The sequence below is a fragment of the Nilaparvata lugens genome, chromosome 1 (genome assembly GCF_014356525.2).
Source record: "Nilaparvata lugens isolate BPH chromosome 1, ASM1435652v1, whole genome shotgun sequence".
Lineage (NCBI taxonomy): Eukaryota > Metazoa > Arthropoda > Insecta > Hemiptera > Delphacidae > Nilaparvata > Nilaparvata lugens.
This window is the reverse complement of record NC_052504.1, coordinates 96,207,832-96,235,347: the sequence shown is the minus strand read 5'-3', so window position 1 is coordinate 96,235,347 and position 27,516 is coordinate 96,207,832. Positions and strand designations below refer to the sequence as shown.

Sequence of the window (27,516 nt, the reverse complement as noted above, 5' to 3'; positions counted from 1 at the left end):
ACCCTCAACGATGAGGAGCCCTCCGATAGATGGGTGCTCTTTCAGGTAGAGCTTCTACACTTATGAGACCAGTGAAAGATTGAGATTGGAGGTTGAACATGAGAAAGATTATTAGCAATGCTCATCTTTATCTCGAACTTTACAATGAGCTCAATTTTTTGGTTACGGATCTGTCAATGAGAAAGTTTAGTTGTAGCAAGCTGAGATGTCTACTTTTGGAATAACCCTTGTCCTTGATGCGTGATTTTTTATAATGAAGAGCAGAAGTTGTGAGTGCCTACTTTCAATCATTTCTTGGCCAATGTGTTTTTCTTTGTGTGTGCCAAGTAGGCTTGGTTGTTTTTATTTAAATTCCTTTCAAGAACCTGGTCCTGGTCCACTATTGAGGTACTGGATATTTCAAAATGAATGTTTTCAATATTTAAAATATGAAACATCAAACTGATTGCAGTATTAATAGGTGTTTAAAATAAACAAATTCGCTTTACAAAGATTGTCGAAAACAACAAAAGAACGACTGGATGAACTTACTCAATTACTGCTAGATTCCAAAAACGGTGAACTTCTGAAATCGGACTTTGATACCAAAATTTACATTGTATGAACTATCAACAGATTAATTCACAGAATATAGGCTAGTAATTATGTAAAAGGTCCACAGTTCAACATCTTGAAGTCTTGAAGTAGGTGTAGTGGTGAATATTTTTGGTGCTTCTGTGTTTTTCTTTCTTGATTTTGTGGTTGATTTGTCAATCAGCTGAGTTCTCAGACTGATGGAGAATAGTATATTAAGTGTATAGAGTACTCAGTATAGAGCTCTCTTAATTATAAGGAAAAATCCACACAGTAGTTCTTTGAACTAAATAGTTTTTTTAGGATTCAAATGTTCATTTTTATAAATGAACATTGTTTTTTCTTTGCTTTTAACAACAAAACTTGTATATGAAAAATATTACCAATCATTCAAGATAATGAAGGCATTGCACTTTGGAAAAGCTATCAAATCAGCTGATCAATTTAGCTTGCCAAATTTCTGCAAATTGGTGAACGAACTTGCAGCTTGGGCCGGCAAAGTCAATAGTTTCATTATTTGTCATTGAATTATTTCAAAATGTTTGCAGTTAAAAGGTGCATCAGTTCTGTCTTGAGGTAATTATTTATTGTTATATGCTTAGAGGTTTAATGTAAGCTAGTTTCAAATTGATCTACTGTATCCTTGCTACTGTCACAAAATTAAAAACTGTATCTTTGTAACTGTCATGAAATCAAAACTAATTCAAGTTTCAGAATTGCCACTTTTTAAATTTATTGACAATAAAACATTCAACCTGTTACTCTAAATAGCTAATAGTATACTTGAATAGTTCAGAATACAGTAAATAAAAAATTCAGAAGTATTTTGTCAAACTTGAAGTTTAAGCAGGCTAAAGTACCTAGGTACAGTTTTTGAGCACATCATAATAAGTTCAAAAAGCACTGTACTGACTTTAATAATTGACTAAAGACACGTTTAAAATGCTGGTAGAATTTAAATAATCAATATTCAATTTATTCATTTTATAAAAAAGTATTTGTCCAATAATACTGTCTAATACTTGATTACCAGGGTTCTATCTCTTAAATAGTAAGAAATTGTATGTCAAATAGCTAATCATATTGAAATTTTTATCAAAAGCCTTATACTTCAGTTCAATGTGACTAACAATTTGTCAGATTATACACATCTAGACTTTAGTCAAGTTTTCCCAAACTTTGGTGTATCTTAAAAAAAACAAGCAGCAAAGCAACAGCTGTTTTATACAGCTAGGTTAGCTGAGGCTGTGTAACACGTATACACAATATTTTTGATGAAGCCCCAAAAATGACAATTATAGCGTTAGACGAGGGGAATGTGGAGGCCATGCATAGCAAGCCTTGTCATTAGGCCTCTACCGCCTATCCAGCTCTCAGGTAGAGTGACGTTCAACCAATTCTAGTGGATCGCGGCTAAAATATTACATCCATAGGCCCTATATGGTTATGAGCACTTTAACTAACTAAAAAAACTGAATTGCTTTTTTATTTGACATGTAATCTATAATTAACTGTAAGTTTAATGTAACAAATTCATGAAAATACAATGTCCCGGATATCCATTAATAAACGCGACATGTCACTAAACTGGAAATGCCCCGGAGCCGACTGGCGGGGACCTACAATAGCTTCCCTTCGCAGGCAAAAAGATTTTTTAACAGCCTTCCTAGACAAATCCAGGAAACACGGGACTCTTGGTTCTATACCACGTTGAAAAATAAACTCCTGGAAAACCCACTCTACTCACTGCAGGATTTTTACAGTGAACCTCTTTTTGGGAGTCAAGCACCTCCACAGCGTGAATGACCATGAAGGTTATTTTATTGAGATTTCCGACACTGCCTATCTGGAAACCCCAGTCATTGGCAAAGACCTCTAGTATCAAGTAAACAACTTTTATAATAATCATTATTATCCTATATTAGTCAATGATCATGTATTATTGTACTGATTTTTTTAGGATAGGCCTAGTTCATTTATTACTTCCCTTGCCCTATTACCATAGGTAAGGAAAGTATTGCTTTCCGAAAAAAATTAAGGTACCCTAATTTCTAAATTTCTAAACGTTTCAAGGTCCCCTGAGTCCAAAAAACTGGTTTTTGGGTATTGGTCTGTATGTGTGTGTGTGTGTATGAGTGTATGTGCGTCTGTGTACACGATATCTCATCTCCCAATTAACGGAATGACTTGAAATTTGGAACTTAAGGTCCTTCCACTATAAGGATCCGACACGAACAATTTCGATTAAATGCAATTCAAGATGGCGGCTAAAATGGCGAAAATGTTGTCAAAAACAGGGTTTTTCGTGATTTTCTCGGAAACGGCTCCAACGATTTTGATCAAATTCATACCTAAAATAGTCAACGATAAGCTCTATCAACTTCAACAAGTCCCATATCTGTAAAAATTTCAGGAGCTCCGCCCCATCAATGCAGATAGATTCCCAATTATCAGGCTTCAGATACAATTGAAACAAAAAAAATCAAGTGGAGTAGATTGAGCATGAAAATCTCTACAATTAATGTTCAGTAACATTTTCACCTAAAATTGAAAATAAGCTTTAAATTCGAGAAAATGTTATTATTCAATTGCAAATTATTGTTGATTCTATTAAATCATTCAGTATGAAGAGATAGCAGACCTCATGTGTGTCTCCAGCGTTATTGCCCTGTCACCAGCTGGCTCAAATTTTTGAATAGTAGACTTGAGATGCGCGGGAACACTAGCGTCAGGTGATAAATTTTCATAACGGCAAGGAAAGTTGTGTGAGTGCGCCACACCAGATTTTTGGGAGTTAAGCACCTCCACAGCGTGAATAACCATGAAGGTTATTTTATTGAGATTTTCGACACTGCCTATCTGGAAACCCCAGTCATTGGCAAAGACCTCAAGTACCAAGTGAACAACTTTTATAATAATCATTATTATCCTATATTAGTCAATAATCATGTATTATTGTACTGATTTGATTTAGGATAGCTCATCAATTAAGTTAGCATGTTTTATAAATAATGCTTCTAAGGAATCGTTTTAGACAAGTTGCCGAATAAAAGTCTTTACACATGAATTAAATGTATGTGAATAATTTTTCGATACCTTCCCTACTGTTTTAGAAGCTCTCGTACGCCGATATCGACATGTTTAAACAAGAAACATACCCTCCCAGAACTACCCTACGCCTATGACGCGTTGGAGCCAATCATCTGCAAAGAAATAATGGAACTTCACCATAAGAAGCACCACCAGACCTACGTCAACAACCTCAATGCCTTGGAAGAGAAATTCGCTGAAGCTGTAAAGAAAAGTTAGTAAAAGATTGTTATTTAATCACTGATAATATAATTTATCAACTTATTTACTATTCATGAAAATGTTTACTAAGCCAAAGTAAGGTTGAAGCACCTATACTGAGTTTCACATGATACATTCAGTGGAAGTGATACCACAGAATAAATGAATAAATGATCTTTATTACCTTGTAAGCTAAAAGTAGAAATTGGTTCGTCAGATAAACAAGCACACAAAACATATATATTAACAACAGGAGAAATTGATAAAGCTTATTACAGAGCTGCCACTTCTTATACGAGGGTGAATCAAAAATGAAAACCTTAAAATTGTTAGGCTAATTATATTATTTATTTTAACAACTAAGTGAAACTCACATTTATCATTTTTTTGACATAGTCTCCTTGAAGTGTTATTCAAGTGTTCGACCGCTTTGTAAGCGCATGGATGTCGTGTTTGGAGAATTCTTTTGGTTGTGCCTGTAGACACTCAAGCACCGCGGTTTTCACCTCTTTATCACTGGTATCATTTGGTAGAGAGTTGGTGGGAAGAATACTTCGAATATTCTTCCCAAAGAATGGACATTGATATGTCCAAAGCTCCGCCAATTTATGTAGATGCATAACAATATTATCTATTTTATCTATAGTTATAACAATTTTTTTCCATATTATATACAGCTCAATAATTATTTTCTTAATTTATATTTGTAAATTCATCCATAATGTTGCTGTATTGTAAGCTATTGTATATAAGTGTATAAGCCAGTATATATTGTAATCTACATAAATAAAGTACTCAATCAATCACTTTGGAAATGCTTGCCTTCCATTGCATCTCTAAGCTTTCCGAACACATGAAAGTCACTCGTGGCGACGTCTGGAGATAAGGTGGGTGATTAGGGCATTCAAATTTTACATGCTGGTTAGTTTGAACCGAGAGACGGGCTGTATGTGGTCGGGCGTTGTCATGCTGTAACAACACACCCTGAAGTGAGAAATCCTCGCCGTTTACTCCTGATTGCTGATCGAAGTTGATTTTTTAAGAGATTTGAATAAGAATTCATGTTTACTGTCATTTCCCTGTCAATGTAATGCTACAAAATTACTCCGTTCACATCGCAGAAGTGAGTCAGCAAGAGTTTTCCTGCTGATCGCTGATTTCTGATTTTTTTTTTTATTTTAGCGATAAGCTATGGCGCCATTCTTTTTTTGTTTCTGGTTGATGGTAATGTTTGTTTCTGAACAAACATGAATCACCATACTGTACTGTCATCCTGCGATGAATTTCCATTGGTTTGACACCCTCACTCTTCAAGAAACGAATGACTGATCGCTGATCTAACGCGGTGTATATTGATAAAGGGGCGGTCATATTGTAACTGAAGTCACTTCTAATTGTGTGTAGCAAGGTCACTAACGCACCTGGTAGTCATTGTGTAAGCTTCAACCAACATCCCTGCCAACCACCGGATCAATCCTACAACTTCTTGGAACCTTTACAACATTTTTAAGGTTTTAATTTGATTCACCCTCGTATTTTTACCGTCTTCCAGAGTAGATTTAATACTACTTTTTCATAACTGAGATTGAATATTTTGGTAGTTGATCATATTTTTCCATAGTCTGAAAAGAATTTTGCAACCGTGTGAAGCTACAAAAGTATAGAGCTATGTGTTAAGGTGCGTACAGATATACGCGCCGCGAACATGAGCAATTCACTTTTAATCAGCTGACTTTATCTGTATTTTTACAGAAACGGTATAAGATATGCATATAAAAAGCTTGGCATCAGCTGGTTAAAAGTGAATTGCTCATGTTCGCGGCGCGTAAATCTGTACGCACCTCTACATGCTGTATGCTGTGTGAACAGGTTAGTGTCACTACTTCAGGTCAAAAACACCTGTCTACGTTTTCAAGAAGAGAGGAAGTGCACATTCATGACACTCGAGGAAGGAACAACTTGGATGTGCCACACCGTTTTTGTCTAGGGTCAAGGATTGTTTAGAAGAATCTACTACTGTTTTGAATCTTCTACTGTTTAGAAGATTTTTTTGATGACGACTTTGCTGGTCTGTGACGCCGCCATCTAAGTAATTTTAGTTATTAAATTTTGACACGATCTACCCCGGGGAACCCTGGACTTTGATCATGATATTGGATATTGCTTTGCCCAATGATAGAGAAGGATAGCATACCAATGTAAATCAGATGCTGGCTTTAGACAGCTATACTAATCAGCTTTAGGCGGCTAGGCACACACCAGTTAGTCAAGAAAAGACAAGACATGTTTAGTTACAATACTTAACATAGTTGTTCATGAAGACATGTCTAATTGCAATGACTAATCGGTGTGTGTTGCTTCATAAGCGACTAAGTAAAGTATTGTGACTAAACGTGACTAGTCTTGTCTTTACTAACTGGTGTGTGCCCACCCTTACAGCTGACAGCTTTAGACTTATCAGACAAGTTATCCACAAAATATCGTTTTGGGAAGTGGGTCACTCAGAAGTCGAGCCGCATCTCTTATCTGATTGGTCAAGTCTCATGTTTTGCCTTGACGGTTGATATATAAAAGAATCACCATCAAGCAGAGCCAATGGTATTAAACTATCATAATAAGCTCTTATCAACCCTTCGAAATTCAAAATTCATCAGTCATATCTCGAATACGTATTCTCTGAGTGTTAATCTTTGGTGAAAACAGAAATTTTAAACTTAACCTCACTTTGGACTATTTATGTGCCAAAATCAAGGAATTGAAGAAGTTTTGGGCAATTGCCTGTTTCTCTTTCCAAATATCGTGTTTGTGACTGTTCTAATAAATGAATGAATAAATAAATAATTTAAGAAATTTGTTGAAAGCTGTGATATGTCAGAAGACTGTAGTGATAGTAGCACTGCAGATTTTAGCCTGGATAATTGGCAGTAAAGTTGAAGTAAGGTTAGCTTTAGCAGTACACCAGGATAATAATAATTGAGTAATTTTGTTGATTTGAATTTTGATTTTGATTGTCAATGGAATAAATAATCACAAATTACAAGAAGCTGTTAGCCCATTCATCTCTTACTATTATGTCTTCAAATATTATCCTCATTGTCATATTGTATAACAGTCGCGAGGCCCATTGACGGCTTTATTATATGTTGATGCTAGGTGGGACCTTTCTCGTAAGGGACTCCCCACCAACGAAATGTCATACGAATTGATTATACTGAAGCCTAGGACTCAGTTGTTGTCCATCAGACTTTGAAAAAATATATGTAGTCATAGATAAAATATAGCATAAGAAGATATCTCATGGTGTAGGGCGTTTAAGTTCCAAATTTTCAATGTCAACCCAAGCCGATAGTCCTGGTAATTATTTTTGGTGAAGCTATGTGACGCTGGTAATCTCTCATACTGCGTCGTTCTAAGGCTCAACTCACACTTACGCAGCTCAGGTCGAGAAGAGACTCGACTCTAGTCGAGAGCATGTGTTTCCAAACGGTGACACTCAGACCAGTCGATTCTAGTCTCCGCGACGTCACCATTTGGAAACACATTCTCTCAACTAGAGTCGAGCCTTGAGTCTCACCCGGCCAAAACAATAATAAAAGACAGTAATTGACTATAATCGGTTTGAAATTTGAAACATAAACTATTTACATCATGAGATATTTACTTGAGCTACCTTTCCACTATGATGTAGCCTAACCAATATGATTGATAAATTATGTTTTGTGATGAAAATAGGGAATATATGAACTGATTATAATAATAATAGAACTGAAAAAATAGGAAAGTCTACGGTTTCATTTTTAATAAAGAATCACCAGTTTAAGAAATATTAATTATTGAATAATTGTTCATCTCTAAATGGCTCTAAGGTGTTGAAAATACCATTATTATGTAAATCATTATGATCTCATTATCATCTCACTGGTATTTTTCTATTTATTAGGAAACCGTTGTAATAAACTTTACTCATTAGTAATGTTATTTTTTACAGATGATGTGAGTACAATAATTGCACTTGAACCAGGTCTGAGATTCAATGGCGGCGGACATATTAACCACTCAATTTTCTGGAAAAATCTCTCGCCCAACGCCAGCAAATTGCAAGGTAATATTCATCTATAAATTATAAGATTGTTATTATTAGTATAGGTGGAGGAAGAATGGCTTATCTGAAGGTTGTATAGTCTTTTTTCCTATCAAGGAAATTGTCTTGAATTTTTCACAGAAAGTAAAAGCTTTACTTTTTGTGTAGTTGAGAAGTTGATATTGTGGTAATTATTCATATTGAATGAAAAAGACTGAGAAATTGTCAAAAACCACAGATTTATTGATACTTAGAAAGACCGGTTTCGGTTATTACACCATTGTCAATCTCTGATAAACTAAACTAAATACAAGAGCAGCAGAATTTATACTAGTAGGTGAGTACTGCTATTGGCCAAGGGCATGAACAACATTTTTGTTATCATGGCGATTCTGTTGCTTAAGCCGCCATTTTGTCACACCGTTTAGTGGGAGGAGACTGTCTAGCTGGGCCAATGGCAGGCGTTCATGCCCTTGACCAATAGCAGTACTCACCTACTAGTATAAATTCTGCTGCTCTTGTATTTAGTTTTAGTTTATCAGAGATTGACAATGGTGTAATAACCGAAACCGGTCTTTCTAAGTATCAATAAATCTGTGGTTTTTGACAATTTCTTGGTCTTTTTCATTCAATAAAAGCGTTACTCTAGTTGCTACATGATACTAATTGATACTTACTTACTTGACAGTTTATACATGCACTAATATTGTTCTCTTTTTTGTTTAGAGCTTCTTGTATTCGCATAAAAATTAAAAATCAAAGTACTTTTTTCAACATAATATATTTTCATTTTCTCGTGTATCAACCTTCAAGTCATTTTCATGTAAAACAACTTGTAAAAGACTTTAAAGTTGAAACATAGTGTGAAAAATAAATATATATGTTTAAAATGATACTTTGATTTTCAATGTTCAAGCACCACGGTAATAACTATTGACTAGATTGTTATTAAGCATTTTGATTGCATAAAAGTTAATACATTTTTGCTGCAATACAAATCTCATAAAATATTTCTTCATTGTTTCATTCTAATTTATATTTTCACTTAGTTGTAGTTCAGACACTGTGTTACTTGTAAATATTTGAAAAAACACTTACTTTTCTTGGAGTATTGAGGAATGCATTTAATTTCACTCCTGAAGAGGAGCTTCATCAGCCTGACACCAGGGGCGCTTGCTTTTATATTTTCAGATTGTGATTTGGTGTAGAAATTGAAATGGACATAACCTATACATAATATTTGGACAATTTGAAACTAAATTAGTGAATTGAAGAAGTTTTGGTCAATAGTCTGTTTTTCCTTTTCCGATCTTTGTATTGTTTGTGCTAATCTAATAAATAAATAAATCATCGTAGTCAAACAGTATCAAAACAGATGAATAATTGTTCAAAAGAAACAACATCAACTTTTGCATTTAGATATCAAACACTACTTGACGAATAAAATATAATTGATTATTTTAAACAAGAACGAACAGTTGATATACGGTATTACATGATATATACCGGGATCAGCTATCATCTATAGAAGGCAGTGGCAAGGGAGAGAATCGGCAACGCTGTTCTCCTATCTTCCTCTACTGCCATTATAACGTGGACTAAAGAGTCCTATGACAAGAAATATTTATTTGACTTATAATATTGTTTCAATGTGGAAGTTAGTGAAGAATTGGAAAGTCGCACATAACCTTTATTTGGGCAATTTATTTTATGAAATTGGGATGAAAAGAAGTTTTGGACTGTAGTCTGTTTCTTTGTCCTTAAGTTGATTGTAAATGATTAATAAATTAATAAAAATATTGTGATGGTGATTATTGTATTTGATGTGTTTTGCATAGGTGAGCTGTGTGACCTGGTGGTGCAGTCGTTTGGATCGGTGGCCGATATGCAGAAGAAGCTGGCGACGGCAGCCAATGGCGTGCAAGGATCGGGGTGGGCGTGGCTAGGCTACAACAAGGCCACTGGCTGTCTCGAGATTGCCACCACACCCAACCAGGACCCTCTGCTTGCCACCAAAGGTATTCACCGATATTTCTGATGAGTTTAATGATAATTAGTGAAATAGAAGAGCGGTTGAGACTTGTTGGAGTTTGTAAATTACTTCACATATCTTAATCCTAACCAAGATATATTATAATGATGTATATCATTATGAATAAGAGTTCATCAAGCTCAGCTCATCAAGTTGAACATTTTTTCTCAAGATACTGAAACACATGGGAAGTTGAGCCATTCAGTTCGTCAAGATTCAAGTCATAAAGTTTACGTTGCTTGCTGATGTCATAAAGAAAAGATAGCATAAGAAGATATCCCATGGTATAAATAAATAACCCTTTTATTGCTTTCTTAAACAATTACAAAAATTTTAAAATCAAAAGCTATATACAATTCAAAAGGCAATAATCAGCAGATGCTGGGGTATAATTATCCTTTTTCCATAGAAGGATAAAGTGTTGTACGAGTGCGTTTTCTTTGCTTGATTTGTGTAGTGTTATATGACGAAAATTAAACTAAACTTCAGAGAGATTGTTACCCTCAGCTTCACTCGTTTCCTAGTTGAATTTGTTCAGCTGTTTCAGGTCTTTACTCGTTTCCTAACTGAATTTGTTCAACTGTTTCAGGTCTCCACCCGCTGTTTGGCATCGACGTGTGGGAGCATGCCTACTACCTGCAGTACCTGAACGTGAGGGCCGACTACACCAAGGCAATCTTCGACATCGTCAACTGGGATGACGTCAACGAACGCTATCTGGACGCCAAGTGCGACATCTCGCGGTGAAATTAGCAAATAACCAGTCTCAGTTTAAATAGCACCTGTCGAAATTCCGTTGTTCATATTTTACCATCATTGTTTGTTTCTCTGTTTAAAAAATCACCATCGTTGAAAAAATAGTCATTTTGCAATCTATCTTTGACCAGTCTTTTGTGCATAATCACTGAAATTAATAATTTTGTGATATGTTTCTGGAAATAAAAATGAAATTTTATTTTACCAACTACTTGTGAAGTTATTGTGTTTCCCAGCCCGGGTGCCTCACAGATATTTGAAGAAAACTGTGGGGTCTAATTTTCAAATGATTTCGAGAACTGTCTTAGCTAAGCAATCTTTGATTGCCTAGCAACCAGTAACAATAACCAATGAGAATCGTTTTGATTGATCTAGTTTTGTTTTACACGTTTTCGGTCGTTTTCACAAGAGTGAAATGGTAATTCGGTATCGAATAGAGACCGCTCAGTACCGAACATCCGCTCGAGACTAGTAGGTTTTATCAGGTTTGATTGGGAGCGTGGCCAATTTCATAGATTCAGCATTTCCTTGTATCTCTTGCAAAGAGGAAGTTATAATAGAAAGAAATTTGATAAAATGGAGGAAAACTATTCTTGTAGGGTTTTGGAAGGATATAACTAACAAAATATGTGTTTTAGAGGAAATACTCTTAAGATATGAATTGTAGAGGAAGGTTTTTCGAATATTTTGGTGTAATAATATGTTCAATGGTTATGAAAATACAAGCGATAAAAGAAAACATTAAACATTTTGGCGGCCATCTTGTTTTTGAGGGATTTGCCTGTGATTTCGACTTGTCATCATTTGTGTTCATAATTATACTAGTCCTAACAATGAAACAGAGTGCCTTTTTTATTTCATTTGCGCCCGGACCACTAGTTCAAATTCGAAAATAATCACACATTCATATCCTAACTGACTCTGGAAGTGTACTGACAAGAGTGCACTATTGCACCGTACACTGACAAGAGATCACCACAGCATATTGTTTGTCATAGCCATTCTTTGCATATTCTAAAACTGAACCTGGGTATATTATTTTAATGAAGGCTCTTCAGATATCTTGCTTCTTACCTGTAATTTGATGTTGATCTACAAAAATGTGGGAGTTTATAAAAAAAGTTAACCAGGAACTGTGAATGATTGAACTGAGATGAACAAAGAAAAGCACATATTTTTTATCGTTTATTGAGATATTTTACAAACAATTCAAAGCTCAGGATCTGTCCCGATTTTTACAAATATTTTTACAAGGTTTAAATTCTACAAAATATGTTGCCAAAAATAGAATAAATTCAAATGGAATGATGTATTGAAGCAATCAATTTCATTACAAGTTATTCTAATATTGTATAAGAATTGGAATGATCTTTTTATTTGTACAAACTGATTATCGAAAAGAACTGTAGATGAATGGAAACATTCATAACAAAAATTGAACAAATTTATAATGGAAAAACACAACATTTTCTAAGGAATTTGAACCATTTTATGGACATTTTCTTATTGCTTCATAAAGCATTTTATGTATTATTAAATTGGAAAATAATAAAGAAATCAGAGACTCCTTCTCTAAGAAAAATGTGAATTTCTTCAATTCCATTAAATAAAAATAAGGGTTTTCATACTCAAAAAATATATTTCTCCAATTCAATTATAAGCTATTTCAAAAAAATATCTGACGAGGAATTTCGATTTTCAATAAATAGGCCTACTTTGACCTACAATGATACAGCAATAAAAATAGGCTCACTCGAATTAATTTCAAGTAGGAATTCACTTTTCTACATTTTTGTGTGTTTAGAATTCATACATTCTGTTGAAATAATTGAAAAATATACTTATTTCACACTCACATATCTATTTTTTAGAAAAATAAACAAGCAATCTTATGACGGTTGTGAAAATACTCCATCGCTAGCGTTATCTAAAATAAATGCATTTAAATAGATGTAACACCAATAGGCTATTATAATGTCTAAAACAATATAATAATTCAGTAGAATAGTATTTTTGTATACATATTTGAAGCATTTTATTGGTAACTGTGTTCATCTGATCGGAGTTGAGTACCGAGGCTGCGAATTTCTCAGAGCTATTTGAACAGCAGTTTGCGCTTCATCCATTGTTTTATTTGATTCTCGCTCCTGCAAATAGACAAAATTCATAACAGCTCAATTGTCATACAAATTAGAAAACAAAGTACCTGTCTAATATAAATAAATTTCTCCTACTTCTCACAATATGTTTCGACTTTGAATTCATTTTCAAAGACTTGGAAATGACTCCAAAGTCGAAACATGAAAATAATAATAGTTTTGGCCTCTAGATCTGAATACATAGCCTACACTACAGCCAAACCGTGGTAGTTTAACCACATGGCACCAAGTGACTGAATGAGTACCGTAGGCCTATGCTTAGGCAAATGTTACGTGCAATAGAATGGCTTCAGCCTTTGAGTATTGCAACTGTCAAAAGTAATACATAATATTGAAGTGCTTTATTCAAAAGTCAATGATTGTCTCTTCAATTAGCCTTCCGGTAGTCGCGCCCTACTCAATCACACAAGCAGTTGCGTGTTGTATTTTTTACAAAATCCAATTTTCTGAGTGTTATTTACTCTGTTCACTGTCAGAACATAGTAATTAATTGTATAATTTTCCATCTTCTTGGATTATTTTACGCCTATGAACATTTGGATGATTACCCTTCCATTTCATAGCCCAATAAGGTACATCAAGCAAAGCCATCAATTCTGTGTTATTTGGTTCGTTTACAGTCCCTGTAAACAGTCTTTCCCTATCTTATGCACTGTCGCGACTAAGGCTCAACTCACACCTAGGCGACTCAGGTCGAGAAGAGACTCGACTCTAGTCGAGAGCATGTGTATTCAAATGGTGACAGTCGCAGAGACTAGAGTCGACTGGTCTGAGTGTCACCATTTGGAAACACATGCTCTCGACTAGAGTCGAGTCTCTTCTCGACCTGAGTCGCGTAAGTGTGAGTTGAGCCTAAAAATGGCACCTACAGACTGAACCATTGCTCGGTTGATTCTGCAACTCAGTGGAGTGATTGGGGGAAAGTTTTGGAATGCATAGGTGACTCATTCACTGACACCACCCCATTCAATAGTTTTGTGCAGCGAAAAAACTGACACTGTTGTACTTTTTACAACAGCGCGACTGCCGGAAGGATAACATATTGTGAAAAATATAAAATTATAATATGTTAGAGAGGGTACCGGCACTTTGATTATTGTTATGATAATACAAGAAGCTCTAAACAATGAATGATCACTAAATCATCATTCTTATTTAAATCATATTGAAAGATTCATTTGTAGGAACTTGTGATGTATTCTGTGAAGAAAACTCTTGATTCTAAATTTAAATTCAAATTAATTTACTAAATCAAAATACTTAAAATGCATCTCCACAAAAAAGTAAAGTCCATCTGATTGTACTTAGTATACAAAAACATAAATTACATTAAAATCAAAAGGAGAATTGAATCAAACAAAATTGAAAATCCTCTAAAAGTTAAAGTGAAAACGTTATACAACTGTTCTCTATTCTGGTTGTCGTTAATATACTGTATATAAGTTATTCCGGCTCTTGAACGCATCAAGTTCTCTCGACTTCGTCTCAAACTTGAAAACTGCGATCTCGATCGGGCAGAATAAACTGCCCTATATAGTGAGGTCCACGTTATAATGGCAGTGGAGAAAGATAGAAAAACGGGGTAGCCGATTCTCTGCCTTGTGACTGCCTTCTGTAGAATATATCTGATGAAATATTAACTGTTGTTCTCATTCTTGTTGGAAATGGTCAGTTATTATCAACGTCAGCAGACAGACTACTCTGTCTACTAACTTTGAGTTATTATATTTTATTCGTCGAGAAATTATATTTTTTAATGATAAATTTGCATAATAATTGAAATGGTATATTTTGTTAATCAGTCATACTATATCTACAACTTTATTAAGCGTCGAGCCGGCAAAAACACATTTTCCGCCAAATATACAAATTATTGTCACCTTTTGTAGTAAGCTGAGACCTCGCTTGGCAGCTGTATGGAAGCGCTGACTTAGAGATGCTTCGGTGCCTCGTAACCTTGGGATGTGGCCTGTGTAACCTGCGATTGGTGGAAATTCTGGCGAAATGTGGTGCTCTGCAACATCAATTGATATATTATTCGAATGAAATAATTTAAATTGCATTCTTATAGTCTTCAAATTTCATTTACAACAGTAAACAGTAGGAGAAGGAATGAAAAAAACACTTCAAACTCCTCCTCCCTTCTGAAAACAATTTTGTAAATACAGTACCTATCTTTTCCACCTTATCATGATATGATATAATATTAACAGTTATTGAAAATAATGGAACACTAGATTGTTGTCTAAAAATATTCGTAATTTAGTTTAAAATCACATACATTTATTTATGTACAGTACATTCTAAGTGATTCATTACGGATAAATATATCACTACATTTCACCAAAAACAGTACCTGAGTTCTGAATTGAATTAAATTTATTTATTGCCAAAAATTACAAATGCATATTTATTTTATTCAAGTCACGTCAAGTCAAAATACTTTATTGCAGCAGCTAATTGAGAACATCAATTAATTGCATATACAATATGCCATACAATAAATACATATTCAAAACAAATAAAAGAAAGAATTTGTACAATATAATTACATAGATTATGTAATTATGAATTAAATAATAAGATTATGCAATACAAATAGACATTGATTGTACCTTGAGTTTATAACAATATTATCAATGTAATATTTGGCACTGCCAACATAAGAAACCTTGTGTGTTGGCAGTGAGTTGTAGTTCACTTATTCTGCTTCAAGTACTTTATATACAATTCGTATTTGTTAATGTTAAAGAAAGTACTCTTCAATGTTTGATTCCATTACGAACTGCTTGTTAAATCATGGTCATACCTGACTGCTATGTCGTAATTAACTGTTCAAAAGTGATTAAAGAAAGTATTACACTAATTTTAAAAAATCTCAAATACTTGAAAAAAACAAAAATTAAGAATACTACATATATTATCATTATGGTAAAGTGATAATCTAATAAATTAATCATTGTGACGTCTTGAGGCTATCATGACAGTTACTATTTCACAAAGAGAGAAAAAATACAATGAAACTAAATTAAAGTTATCGAAAAGATGAATGCATAGTGCGAAAAATGTATATAAACTTTCAACAAACCGAAGCTCCAAAATGTATGAATAAGACAGTTATTCTAGTCTATTGTGAAATTCACTCTGTTCAAACTATCCAATGAAGAATTCCTCGTTGAAAACAACGAATTAGAAAAAAAATTTAGGTGATTCCAGAATACAGAGTAAAACTGGTTGGGCTGAAATTAATTTACATTTCCAACATGTTTTTAATAAAGGTAAGGGTGCTGTATTGAACATTTTAGTAGTGTTGCTGGTGCTGAAGTAAATGTTGAACATTCAGGTAGTTTAGATAAAACTTAAAAAAATAAAATCGGTTGGTTAAAAATGAATACAGAGTAAAACTGGTTGGGTTGGAATAAATTTACATTGCGACATGCTTTTAAATAGTATGTGTGCTGTATTGAACATTTTATTAGTGTGGCGGTGATACGTGAATGTTAAACATGCAGGTATTTATTGAATGTCCATGATATAATTAATTATTCAAATATACAGGATGAATGAATAGTGTGGATAATTCAATTTTTGACAAACCAAATGTAATAAGCTTTCACACGTATGAACGAAGCGCTTATATGAACAAGCCAGTCACTTTCTATATTCTATTCTTGAAGCTTCAAGCTGTCATGAAGTTGAGATTACAGAGAATTAAATTAAAAATGTATTTTTTTTTATTGCGGGTAAGGCCCACATGAGGTTTCAGTTTGTCTTGGGTAATGGGAAGTGCGTGGATGATTTTATGAGATGATCAAACGTCCATGCCTACAGCGGGTTTTGAACCACAAATCTTAATGAAGTAGGCCTATTTATCTCGAGTGAATCTATATTTAGTTCAGTCATTATTCATGCTGGAGGAGTGGAGAGATCATCAAACCAATTCAATTTTGTGTTTCATAGTTTTTTTTATTTGCTTGCAATTTTAATGTAAAAGTTTTCTTATTTGAATAATAAGAATTAGGACACAGGAATCTACTTTCGATTCATTCCATTTGAATTAATATCATCATTGGATCCTACTCATTTGAAACTTGAAATTTTTTATTTATTTATTGAATAATAATAATAATTTTATGATACAGTACTGTATATTCTATTCATTTCATCTGAAGTTAAACATGCTTCAACAGTACAGCTATATTATCAAGCTGAACTGAAAAACGTCCATATCTTTCATAGAATCAGTCCCGTCTTGAAACTTCCGTTATAAGCTTATACCACAGAAGTAAAGTTGGTCTAAGGTTTGAATCTGTGTCTACTATTTAGCCTCCTAGAACTAGTTTTTTATCCTATTTAATGGTATTTCCTTTTAATTTTTTATTGTATTTTACATTTTTCATAACCATTGTCATTGTGATTATGTTTTTGGGAAAAATAGATATTTGATTTGAATTAATCTACAAAGAAGTGGTGTTCATCCAGTGTACAGCTGAATATAAGCAGTGCCTTGCTAAATAGTTGGTTGCCATCAGAGGTTCAATAGAATGAATTGTATGGGCTAATTTTTTTCTTTTATAACCATTGTCACTGTGATTATGTTTTGGGACAAATTGAGATTTAATTAGAATTAATCTACAAGAAGCGGTGTTCATCCAGTGTACAGCTGAATTACTAAGAGTGTAGTGCCTTTGCAAGGTGGTTGGTTGCGATCAGAGGTACAATAGGTAAAATAGATTATGTTTTTGGGACAAATAGAGATTTGATTAGACTTAATCAACAAGAAGCGGTGTTCATCCAGTGTACAGCTGAATATAAGTGCCTTGCTAGGTGGTTGGAGGCCATCAGAGGTGTAGAATAGATTATGTTTTTGGGACAAATAGATATTTGATTTAAATTAATCTACAAAGAAGCGGTGTTCATCCAGTGTACAGATGAATATAAGTGCCTTGCAAGATGGTTGGAGGCCATCAGAGGTACATTAGATTTTGTTTCTGGGACAAATAGATATTTGATTTAAATTAATCTACAAAGAAGCGGTGTTCATCCAGTGTACAGCTGAATATAAGTGCCTTGCTAGATGGTTGGTTGGCATCAGAGGTACAATAGATTATGTTTTTGGGACAAATAGAGATTTGATTTGATCAATCTACAATGAAGCGGTGTTTATGCAGTGTACAGCTGAAGTGCTTTTCTAGGTAGGTAGTTGGTGGCCATCAGAGGTACAATATATTGTAGAGATTGGTATGGGCTAAAATCTCCAACGATTTGTACCTTTGTACTTGATCCTCTGCTCATACTGTTTAATGGCCGCTTTGACGTGATCGAGAGACCTGATCGACGGGATTTTTGGGGCACTGCGACTTCTGGCCCGCGAACTGGTCTCCAGAGCTCTGCGACTCCGCTCTGCGGCCAGTCGCACGTCGAATTCTGCCACACTTTTGTCGGCTGCTCTTTGAAACGAAGTGCCGTAACGAAAATGCATCCCCGGAATATATCCTGGATCAAATCAATGTTTTCTACATACTATACTACTCCAAGCTACTATTCTATACATAACATTCATGTTTGCTCTTTTTATAACAGATAATTTGAATGGAAGACTTCTAAGAGAGATAGATTTATGGATTGCTTCTTCACATCCTAGGATAAGTGATTTCTTGTGATATTGTAACTAGGATAAGTTCACAATCATTCAATAATGTCTGCTTTTTTATTCTATTATCTCGTATTTTCTTACTTTTTTACTTTCCTTCTTTGTAATTTTTTCAAATTTAGATGTTAATAGGAATCCACCAATTTTATTTATCTTGGAAATAATTTTGTTATTAGTAACACTCGGCCCCTGCGCTCAGGTTTTTAACCTTTTCAGGGACTTTCCGTATTTAATAATAATACTATTTTACTTTTAAATTATTTTGTTAATTGTCAATTGTATATATGTAATTATAGACATTCATGTATGCATTGTATGAAGGAAAAATTAACTATAGATTGATTGATTGATATGCTCATATCCTATGATGCTACAAACTAAAGTACCAGGGGAAACATGGGAAATTTGTTCAAAAACAAGGCAGTCTAATTTTTTAATTGGTCAAACTTCATTTGGAGGTTGATAGCTTCTTTATTCGATTTTTTATTAACAAGTATATAAGTGGAAACACGAAAAAGTGGCTCAAAGTGGCAGACCCTGTTGACGGTAGCTGCTTTCAATCAATTGAATGAATTACCAACTAAAGGAACATATCGTCTCTACCATTCAATAGTGAGGTCCACGTTATTATAATGACAGTGTATTTGATAACCATTGGTATTGCTATACTTGTCTATCATTCGACAAAGCGCGAATATGAAGAATCTTATGGGATAATTAATATTCTCACTTGGAATAATATTCACGTGTTTCGTGCTGGTATTATATACCAATTTAATCAAGCCCACAGACTGGTATAAATTTGTATATTATAATTTCAACTGTATACATTTTTCGAACATGTTGGTGATTCACTGCGCATATAATTTTATAATTTGTTTTGTCTATAGGCAGGTGTTATATTTGTAATTATTGCCCACAAAAGTCTTCCACCCAGGAAAACCCATCACCATATCATAATTTTTTTAAGTGTTACTGGTATAGCCTATTTTACGTTCCCATTATTATTTGTGAACTGTTAATGAATTACATGGTATTGAGAGAATTATTATTAGTAGGCCACTGATTGTCTGCAAGACTCAAAAATATCACCCAAAATATTAATCATTGTCATCACATGAATACTTTTACAAAGACAAATTAATCAGGTTTAAAACTTCTTCATTTGACTTATTTATGCATTTTGCACATGAGAATATGATTGTCAATGTGACATAGGTACTGAGTACAGTAAAGCTTAGTAAAAATATCAGTAAACATAAATTCAATTGATAAATGAGAAAATAAATAAACACTTTATAAATAAAATACTTTATCAATTGATAAAGTATTTTAATAGGGCTACTTAAACTGTTTAATTAGTAAAAAATCAGTAGTTCCCTTTCTATCCTTTTTTATTTAAACACGATAACGATTAGTTCCAGCACTCATGCCATTTTCAAGTGTAAAAATAATAAACTTTGGCACTTGAAAATACAGTAGAAATGAATTTTGATACTTGAAAATGGTATGAGTGCTGAAACTAGTCGTGTTTGAATACAAAAGTATGAAAAGGATACCAGTGTTTGCTATAATAAATAAATTCAATTATATCCTATCTTTCACTTATATGAATGCATAGCCTAATTCATGTATTACTCCAATGCTTAAACATTGTCACTTCTTGAAAGAAAAATACATTTAAAGAACTTATAATATCATCCATTTATTTACTGATTTATATTCATTGTCATCGCAAATATAAAACGAATCGAATTAATAATTTGCTTAAATCAGTATAATTTAACCATTCATAGAAGACAGAATGGTAATTAATAGTAACTAAAAAAAGTCATACCTAGTCGTCATAGTAATCAGGAAATATACAGCAATGAAAGTGAAGCTGCGTTTACACCAAAGTTATGAACAAAATGTTAATAACTTAATCCTTATAGATTCTATTAGATTGAACATAACTTATCATACACATGATCAACATATGTGTTTGTCAACTTCCGTTCAATCTAATAGAATCTATAAGGGTTAGGTAATCAACATTTTGTTAATAACTTTATTGGTGTAAACGCAGCTTAAGATAATTTCACTTATATGGGTTACTTTATTCAAATTAATAAAAACAAAATTAAAACCTTTTATTAAAACATTTAAAATATTTTAACCACTAGTTTTGACCATTGGTCATTTTCAAGTTGAACTTGAAAAGGGTACTACAAGTTTTTAAATTGTTTTTATTACAATGAAAGTAAGGTATATAGGCGGTAAATTAGACCTTCCTAAATAGGTAATTTTCATCTTTCAACACTGTCCCTGGAGATGTTGTAGAATTATCTTCAGAAGATGTAGGAGTAGATGGAAAGGAAAACCAGAATTGGTGTTCTTGAAATTGGAAAAAAATCAGAATAATATTGTGGAAATATGTGACTTGGCAACATACCTATACTGTCGTCCTATCATTTCTACTGACTTATCAATAATATGAATCTCCCCTGATAATTCTACATCTCTTACGACAGTGTAGAAGATGAAAATTATTTAAGAAAATCTAGTTTACCGCGGTACAGTACTTTCATTGTAGATTTCCTGATTACTATGTCTAGGTACCGCGTATGACTGTTCCTAGTAACTATTCACTATTTTGTGATCATACCCTTAATCAGGGGCTGATAATGTGAATATACTTGTTTTATATACCGTATCCATTTCCTTTAGATATTCAATATCACAAGTGAAGTTGTGTTTCTTTTCTAGCTCAAAATTTTGCAAAATTACTCAAAAATTTCCAATTTATAGAGATTTGAGTGAAATATTTTTGTTCTTAATCAGTTTTTAAATATCAACATTCAAAATTTTTAGTTTAGTCATTAGTTCTGGAGTGGAAGTGGACTTTTTGGAGTGAAAGTGTAATCTTAACCTTATTCTTTTTTGAAACATTTATTTGTAAAAATTTGGGAGAAGACAGTTTTGGGCTATGCCTGTTGTCTTCTCCCAATCATATTATATTTATTATAATTATGATTTGTAATTGTCAATGAAATGAACGAATAAATGAATATACGTTTTTTAGATATCCAGATTTTAGACATTATTAGATATCCAGTATAGAGGAAAATTGTGTGCCACCTCAGCATTTCACCTCGAATGGAACCATTTTACCTGTATATCCGAGGATGTATCGTCGACATCGATTATTGTTGTCCACCCTGTTGGATTTCAACTGGTCGTGAGTTCGAGAGATCGGGGACAACTGTCCGTTGGTGAGAATCGGTTGCAGGGGGTCCTGCACTCTGTACTGCGATGCAAGGTGTCGCTTCAATATACCTCGGTCACTCAAATCCTGCAAAAATGTTTCACATCAAAGCTTCGACAATTTCAACAAAACGTCAGACAAACTTATTTTCTCCTATCATGTGAAACTACATAATACTTCTTAAAGAAATTGTAAATATACAGAGTATTATAATGTAGGCATTTGAGACTCATGAGCTCCATATGTGAATAAAAACACAAATATGTTGTTCACTATAGATTAGATTATAGTTTAGATTAAATAAAACAGTGTAGAATTTGACAATATATTTGTGTTTTTATTCAATTGTGTAACAGTTCTACAATATTGACAATGACTCAGTCGAAGCTTTATATGTGTTGGTATCTGTGTATTAAAAAAATCAAAAATTTCAAATTGTTTTCATAGGATAAGGATGTATAACTACCAACTACCTCAACTTCAGAACACCACAGAAGATTTTTTTTTTGTCATTTCAATACAAAGACTCGGTCACTCAAGTCCTGCAATATTATTGAAAAAGTGTGTTTCAAAACAGAGTGGTTTTGACAATAATTTCAAGTCGTTTTCATAGAATACGTACCATCTAACTACCTCAAAATCAAGATCTTCACAACAGGATAAAGAGTTATGAAAAAATTATGTTTCAAGTGTATTGACCTGAAAATATTATATGTTCCATTTGAAGTACAAATTATAGTACAATAATCTTCAAAACTGAGAGAAATTATTGGTTGTAGAACTAAATACAGTAAACCAATAAACACCTCTTCGTTAAAGATGGGTATTGTCGATACGAACTTACAATATTATTTTAAAATCATTATTATATGAAACGACCTGTATTCCTTTTATTATGAAACTCCTATTCATAAAATGTTCTATGTGAATTTTCTACCAGTATAATAGAATATGGAATATATGATATAATAATTTTATTCCTTCAAAATATACATTATAGTAAACACATTACACTCTTGAAAACAGCCCATAGACACAGATAATACAGTATGTTGAATTGAGGCGGTAGGTGCAATAAGGGCTGTAACTCAAAACTATCATTCTGAGAAATGAAGATCCAAAGTTTTTACACATATATCTTGTAATATTCGGTTAACATTGTTGAAATATGAATGGTTCAATTCTTTTGAAAATATGTTCTCTATGGTAAATTGATAAAAACAAATTTTATTTCAAGATACTTCATTTTCAATTTAACATAATATGGAAGTACGGTATGTTGAAAGCCCTTATTGGGGAGAATACTCTCTATGACATTCTATACAATAAGGGCTTATAAATCTCTTCTCCTCAATATGGTCTTGGGTTATTTTAATGAGTAAATTTCGAATAGGTAATAAATATTACAATACTGTTTAATATATTTCATTATTTATTTATTCCTATTTATAATAATCTTGTTAATTGGGCTAAAAACTATATGTCTTCATTTAAAAATAAAACTTTAAAAGTGTACATAGTTCAATGAAATCTTGAAACCAGATGACAAATATTAGTTGAAATGATGCCCCAAATATGAGTGTTATCCTATTTGAAAATAATATGTAAATGTCTTATGAAGAAACATCCATGTCCAGCGGTTCATCATTTTCGTCATCTTCCGAATCAGTGGAGAAGTTGTGTACTTGTCCATCAGCTTCTTGGTTAGTTACCCTTCTCGCAAAAAACTTTTCATAAAACTGTCGTGTCTTGTTTCAAATAAGGATAGAGGTCTTTGACATCTTTGATTTTTCCTATTTTAAGTGGAACTGCTGGTGCAATAGACAAAGAAAGTTCTTCAGGGAGCTGCTTCATGTGTACCACAAGGTTTGTATTTGATAATACAATACTGCTGTTCTGAATTGCAACGCTTTTAATAGGTAATATTTTAAGTTATAGTGAATAAAACCACAAAAGTAAGGAAAATCAGCTGTTCTCTGCAAGAAGGGCTTAAACATGGGTTTGCTATAATAGTTATACCAACCTGAAGAAAAAAGATATTTGAATGAAATCTTCACATTTATATAGAAGAAATGATGGAGAATCCATTTCCGAGTTCTCCCCAATAAGGGCTTATAGGCCTATAGGCCCTTATTGCACCTACCGCCTCAATTATACTGCACCAGTATCATAGCACTGACTACCTGAATTATTTCCTTGGTGTTAGCTCCATATCGTTTTCCAAATCGGAATTTCAGTGTGGGACAATGACCAGTATAACTGAAACAGAAAGGAAGATAATACATTTTAAAATCTGTGTCAGTTAAAAATATAGCAAGATTTCTAATTGATTGAATATAACAAATATAAAGATTGACAAATCACTTCCAAAGTAACCTGCAGATTGCAAATTGATCAGATAAGATCTGAAAGCTCCGACTCCTGATCTGAGCCAGCCAGATATCCTTATTAGTGACAGTACAAAATACTTGTAAAGGAGCATACATACTATGCACCATACACACGCACATTTTGCATTATATCTGTATTATTTTTTATTTGAAATGTATTTTGTTTGTAACATGAAATAAATAAATGAAAATAAATAAATTTAATAATACTAATAATACTGAGGGTGATGCCCACATAAGCTCATAGGCTTGTGCGTGGGTGATGAGTAAGAGAGAGATGATGATGAGAGATGACGACTACTTTTTAGGTAGTCGGGACCGACGGCTTAGGCTAGGCGCACACCAGTTAGTGAAGACAAGACAAGACACGTTTAGTCACAATACTTCACATAGTTGCTTATGTCTAATTGAAATGACTAATCAGTGTGAGTTGCGTCATAAGCAGCTATGTGAAGTATTGTGACTAAACGTGTCTGATCATGTCTTGTCTTGTCTTGACTAACTGATGAGTGCCTAGCCTTATCGTCTCCTCCGAAAGACGGGGTGGCCGTATCTATGTGATTGTGCTGTGGTCAAAAACGTTTGCCCTGGTCGAGATTCGAACTCGGGTTCTCTTGATTTATCAGACCGGCGCGTTTTCATTTAATCCAACGAGTCACCCGAAACAGATGTCTAGAAACATAAACTTACTGTCATAGAAAAGAACAATCTTCTCAATGTATAAGTTTTCTATGTTACGGTGTATAGTAAGATAAATATCAATATTTATAAATCGAAATGGCACTCACTGACTGACTCACTCACTCGCAGAACTAAAAATCTACCGGACCAAAAACGTTCAAATTTGGTAGGTATGTTCAGTTGGCCGTTGGCCCTTTAGAGGCGCACTATATAAGAACTGATTTGGAAAAATTTCCAAAGATACGCCCAAAATATGCGTTTTTCCAGCGTTTTATAGCGTTTTCTCAGCTTCATCGGGAACAAATGAACAGAAAATGTTCAAATTTAGTACAGAAGCACAGCTAGAGTGTAATAATGTTGTGTTAGAAGGAATTTGCAATAAGGCCAAAGATACGCCCAAAATTAGCGTTTTCTCAGTTCTTTCATCAAGTAATAGACAGAAAATGTTCATATTTAATACAGAGGTTTAGCTAGGGTTTAAAATTTTTGTGATGAGGTAACTTTAATATTTCATCAAAGATACGCCCAAAATCAACGTTTTTCTCAGCTTTTCTGCGTTTTCTCAGTAATGTAACGTTCTGATGGAATGAAGCATTCTCAAATGAAAAATGCAGGCGAGCGAAGCGAGTCCGCTGATCTCATTTTTTGACGATCCAGTCGGGGGTCCAGGGTCACGGCTAGACGGATATGGCAAGCGAAGCGAGCCTGACGGCTAGTATGATATAAGAACTTTGTATAATATAAGATACTGTGTAACAGTAAGATACAGAGATACTGTACCGAATCTTAGAATCAGCTAATAAAAAACAAAATGCGCGTGTTCGTGGCGCATAAGTATGTACGATGCTTAGAAGTTGGTGTGTGAAGTTCAATGTATCATGTTGTTGCTAACTATATATTCTCATTTTTCTTGAATACCCGTATTCTTCCATTCTATATTAAACCTGAACACGCTATAGACGCTGCGCTGGTATCTACTATACTTCTACCTATTATGAGGTTGATCTTGACCTAGTCAACGGAATAAAATTTTTCATGTTGTTTGAAGCGAGGAAGACTCTCATAAAGTTTTGAAGGGACAATAGTTTGCACGGGTGATAAGCACGAGTCAATAAACCATTTTAGATGGTAAAGAGGAGGTGGGAGGAGGTTGAGGAGGTGAAGAAGCAGGTGGAACGGTGGAGTAGGAGGGTGAGTTTGTTGTTTACATTTGTGCGTGCGACCCAGTCGTGTCGGGATGCTCCTGGTACGACAATTCGCGCCAGCTATGTTGTTTTCTGCACTCTGCATCAGTTTTGAATGGGGAACACTGGCGCTATTCACATGGAATGCTGGCTGTTCAACGTGAACCTGACTCTCGAACACAGAGGGAATACACTAATGCTGCTAGTTCGCCACCAGAAATAGATCATTTAGCACTAGCTGGCACAAACTTGATTAGAACTATCGCCACTTGGGCGAAACTTTAATGGCGAATTTGCAAAATGTTGAGGTTTAACTGCTCTTTGGTAACTACTAAACTGTGCGGTTATAATGGAGAGCCCTTATCCAGTGTGATAAAACTTTTTTGCTAATAGAGAGTAGTAGGGTAACACTTCATACTAGGTAACTTTTCAAATACTCCTACATTTATGTGCCCTTAGTTACCAGTTGTAACTAATCAAATCACGAATGTAACTAAAATCAAATCAAATGGTATTGGAACACTACCAATCAGATTTACTTCTGTGTGTGTTTGAACGGAGCTATACATCTACTGAGAAAGATGCTCACTACTCACATAACGTTGTCTTGGACATAGGACATGATATATCTATCAAAATTTTTGGAGAGAAATAGTTCAGGCTTAGCCTAGTTTTTCCTCCAATGTCATAATTGTATTATGATTATAGTATTTTATATAATAAATAAATGAATAAATAAATATATCTACCCCTACTCTTACTGATAGAGTAGATAGGGTAGCCGTCTAGTTGTCACCCCGACTACTTGACACCTGGTCATTTTGGCCATAGGCGACTACTTGTACCCTCGTAAAAATATGCCATTGCCGTCAAGTTGTCCCCCGACACCTACTTGACACCTACTGGACCAAAGGTGCCAACTAGTCATGACCGTAAACGACAACTTGACACCTCGCACCCTCGCGTCAGGGTGTCTGGACCGGAGGTGTCAACTAGTCACGACCGTAAACGACAACTTGACACCTCGCACCCTCGCGACAGGGTGTCCCCCCGACTAGTTGTCACCTCCTCAGAAAGGAGACACATTTTTAAAAGGGGACAAGTAGTCGGGTTGTCAAGTAGTCGGGGTGTCAAGTAGTCGGGGTGTCAAGTAGTCGGGGAGTCAAGTAGTCGGGGTGTCGAATAGTTGGGGTGTCATGTAGTCGGGGTGTCAAGTAGTCGGGGTGGCACCTAGTCGCGTACCCAGTAGATATTATGGTACTGTCACTGTCACTGTTTATATCACTGATACTGGAAACTGTGTGTCACTGTATACTGTCATGTATCAAGATACAAAGATTCTGTACACAGTAAAGTACCGTGATAGGAAAACGTTGGTACATATATTATAGGTGTATTGAAGTTTTAATACATTGGTGTCACTTTAGTGTTAGCCTACTAAATTTCATTGCTCCACTCTCTTTAGTGCT

The 27,516-nt window shown here is 34.2% G+C and overlaps 3 protein-coding genes across 4 annotated transcripts in view; 1 reads left to right on the top strand and 2 right to left on the bottom strand.

Moving 5' to 3' along the window:
- Positions 1–711, bottom strand: part of LOC111055580 (kinesin-like protein unc-104) — a gene marked incomplete at its 3' end in the record, with an annotated part of 165,524 nt that extends 164,813 nt beyond the window's left edge. Inside the window, 1 exon segment of the mRNA XM_039419538.1 lies at positions 532–711.
- On the top strand, positions 673–10,941 carry LOC111058957 (superoxide dismutase [Mn], mitochondrial). 2 transcript variants are annotated; one of them, XM_039419685.1, is made up of 5 exons: positions 673–1,149; positions 3,687–3,877; positions 7,853–7,966; positions 9,784–9,963; positions 10,567–10,941. In XM_039419685.1, the coding sequence occupies exons 1-5, from the start codon at positions 1,112–1,114 to the stop codon at positions 10,722–10,724; spliced, it is 681 nt and encodes a 226-aa protein (XP_039275619.1). In that variant the 5' UTR covers positions 673–1,111; the 3' UTR covers positions 10,725–10,941. The 2 variants fall into 2 exon arrangements, with proteins under 2 accessions (XP_039275619.1, XP_039275620.1); XM_039419686.1 differs by having other exon boundaries at positions 995–1,149; positions 3,690–3,877.
- A 1,462-nt stretch (positions 10,942–12,403) lies between these two features.
- Positions 12,404–27,516, bottom strand: part of LOC111054030 (protein FAM166B) — a 62,868-nt gene continuing 47,755 nt past the window's right edge. Inside the window, exons 2-6 of the mRNA XM_039419684.1 lie at positions 23,976–24,051; positions 21,699–21,879; positions 18,164–18,388; positions 14,773–14,906; positions 12,404–12,880 (exon numbers count right to left, since the gene is read on the bottom strand). Of these exons, the coding sequence (XP_039275618.1) occupies positions 12,785–12,880; positions 14,773–14,906; positions 18,164–18,388; positions 21,699–21,879; positions 23,976–24,051 (712 nt within the window). The 3' untranslated portion in view covers positions 12,404–12,784. The remainder of the gene's footprint in view (positions 12,881–14,772; positions 14,907–18,163; positions 18,389–21,698; positions 21,880–23,975; positions 24,052–27,516) is intronic.

What these genes read in the sequence shown, in the direction of transcription:
- LOC111058957 (XM_039419685.1), top strand. Translation starts at nt 1,112, where the DNA reads ATGTTTGCAGTTAAAAGGTGCATCAGTTCTGTCTTGAG. An exon ending in TGCATCAGTTCTGTCTTGAG is followed by an intron (nt 1,150 to 3,686) that starts GTAATTATTTAT and finishes CTACTGTTTTAG; the next exon opens with AAGCTCTCGTACGCCGATAT. An exon ending in CAACGCCAGCAAATTGCAAG is followed by an intron (nt 7,967 to 9,783) that starts GTAATATTCATC and finishes TGTTTTGCATAG; the next exon opens with GTGAGCTGTGTGACCTGGTG.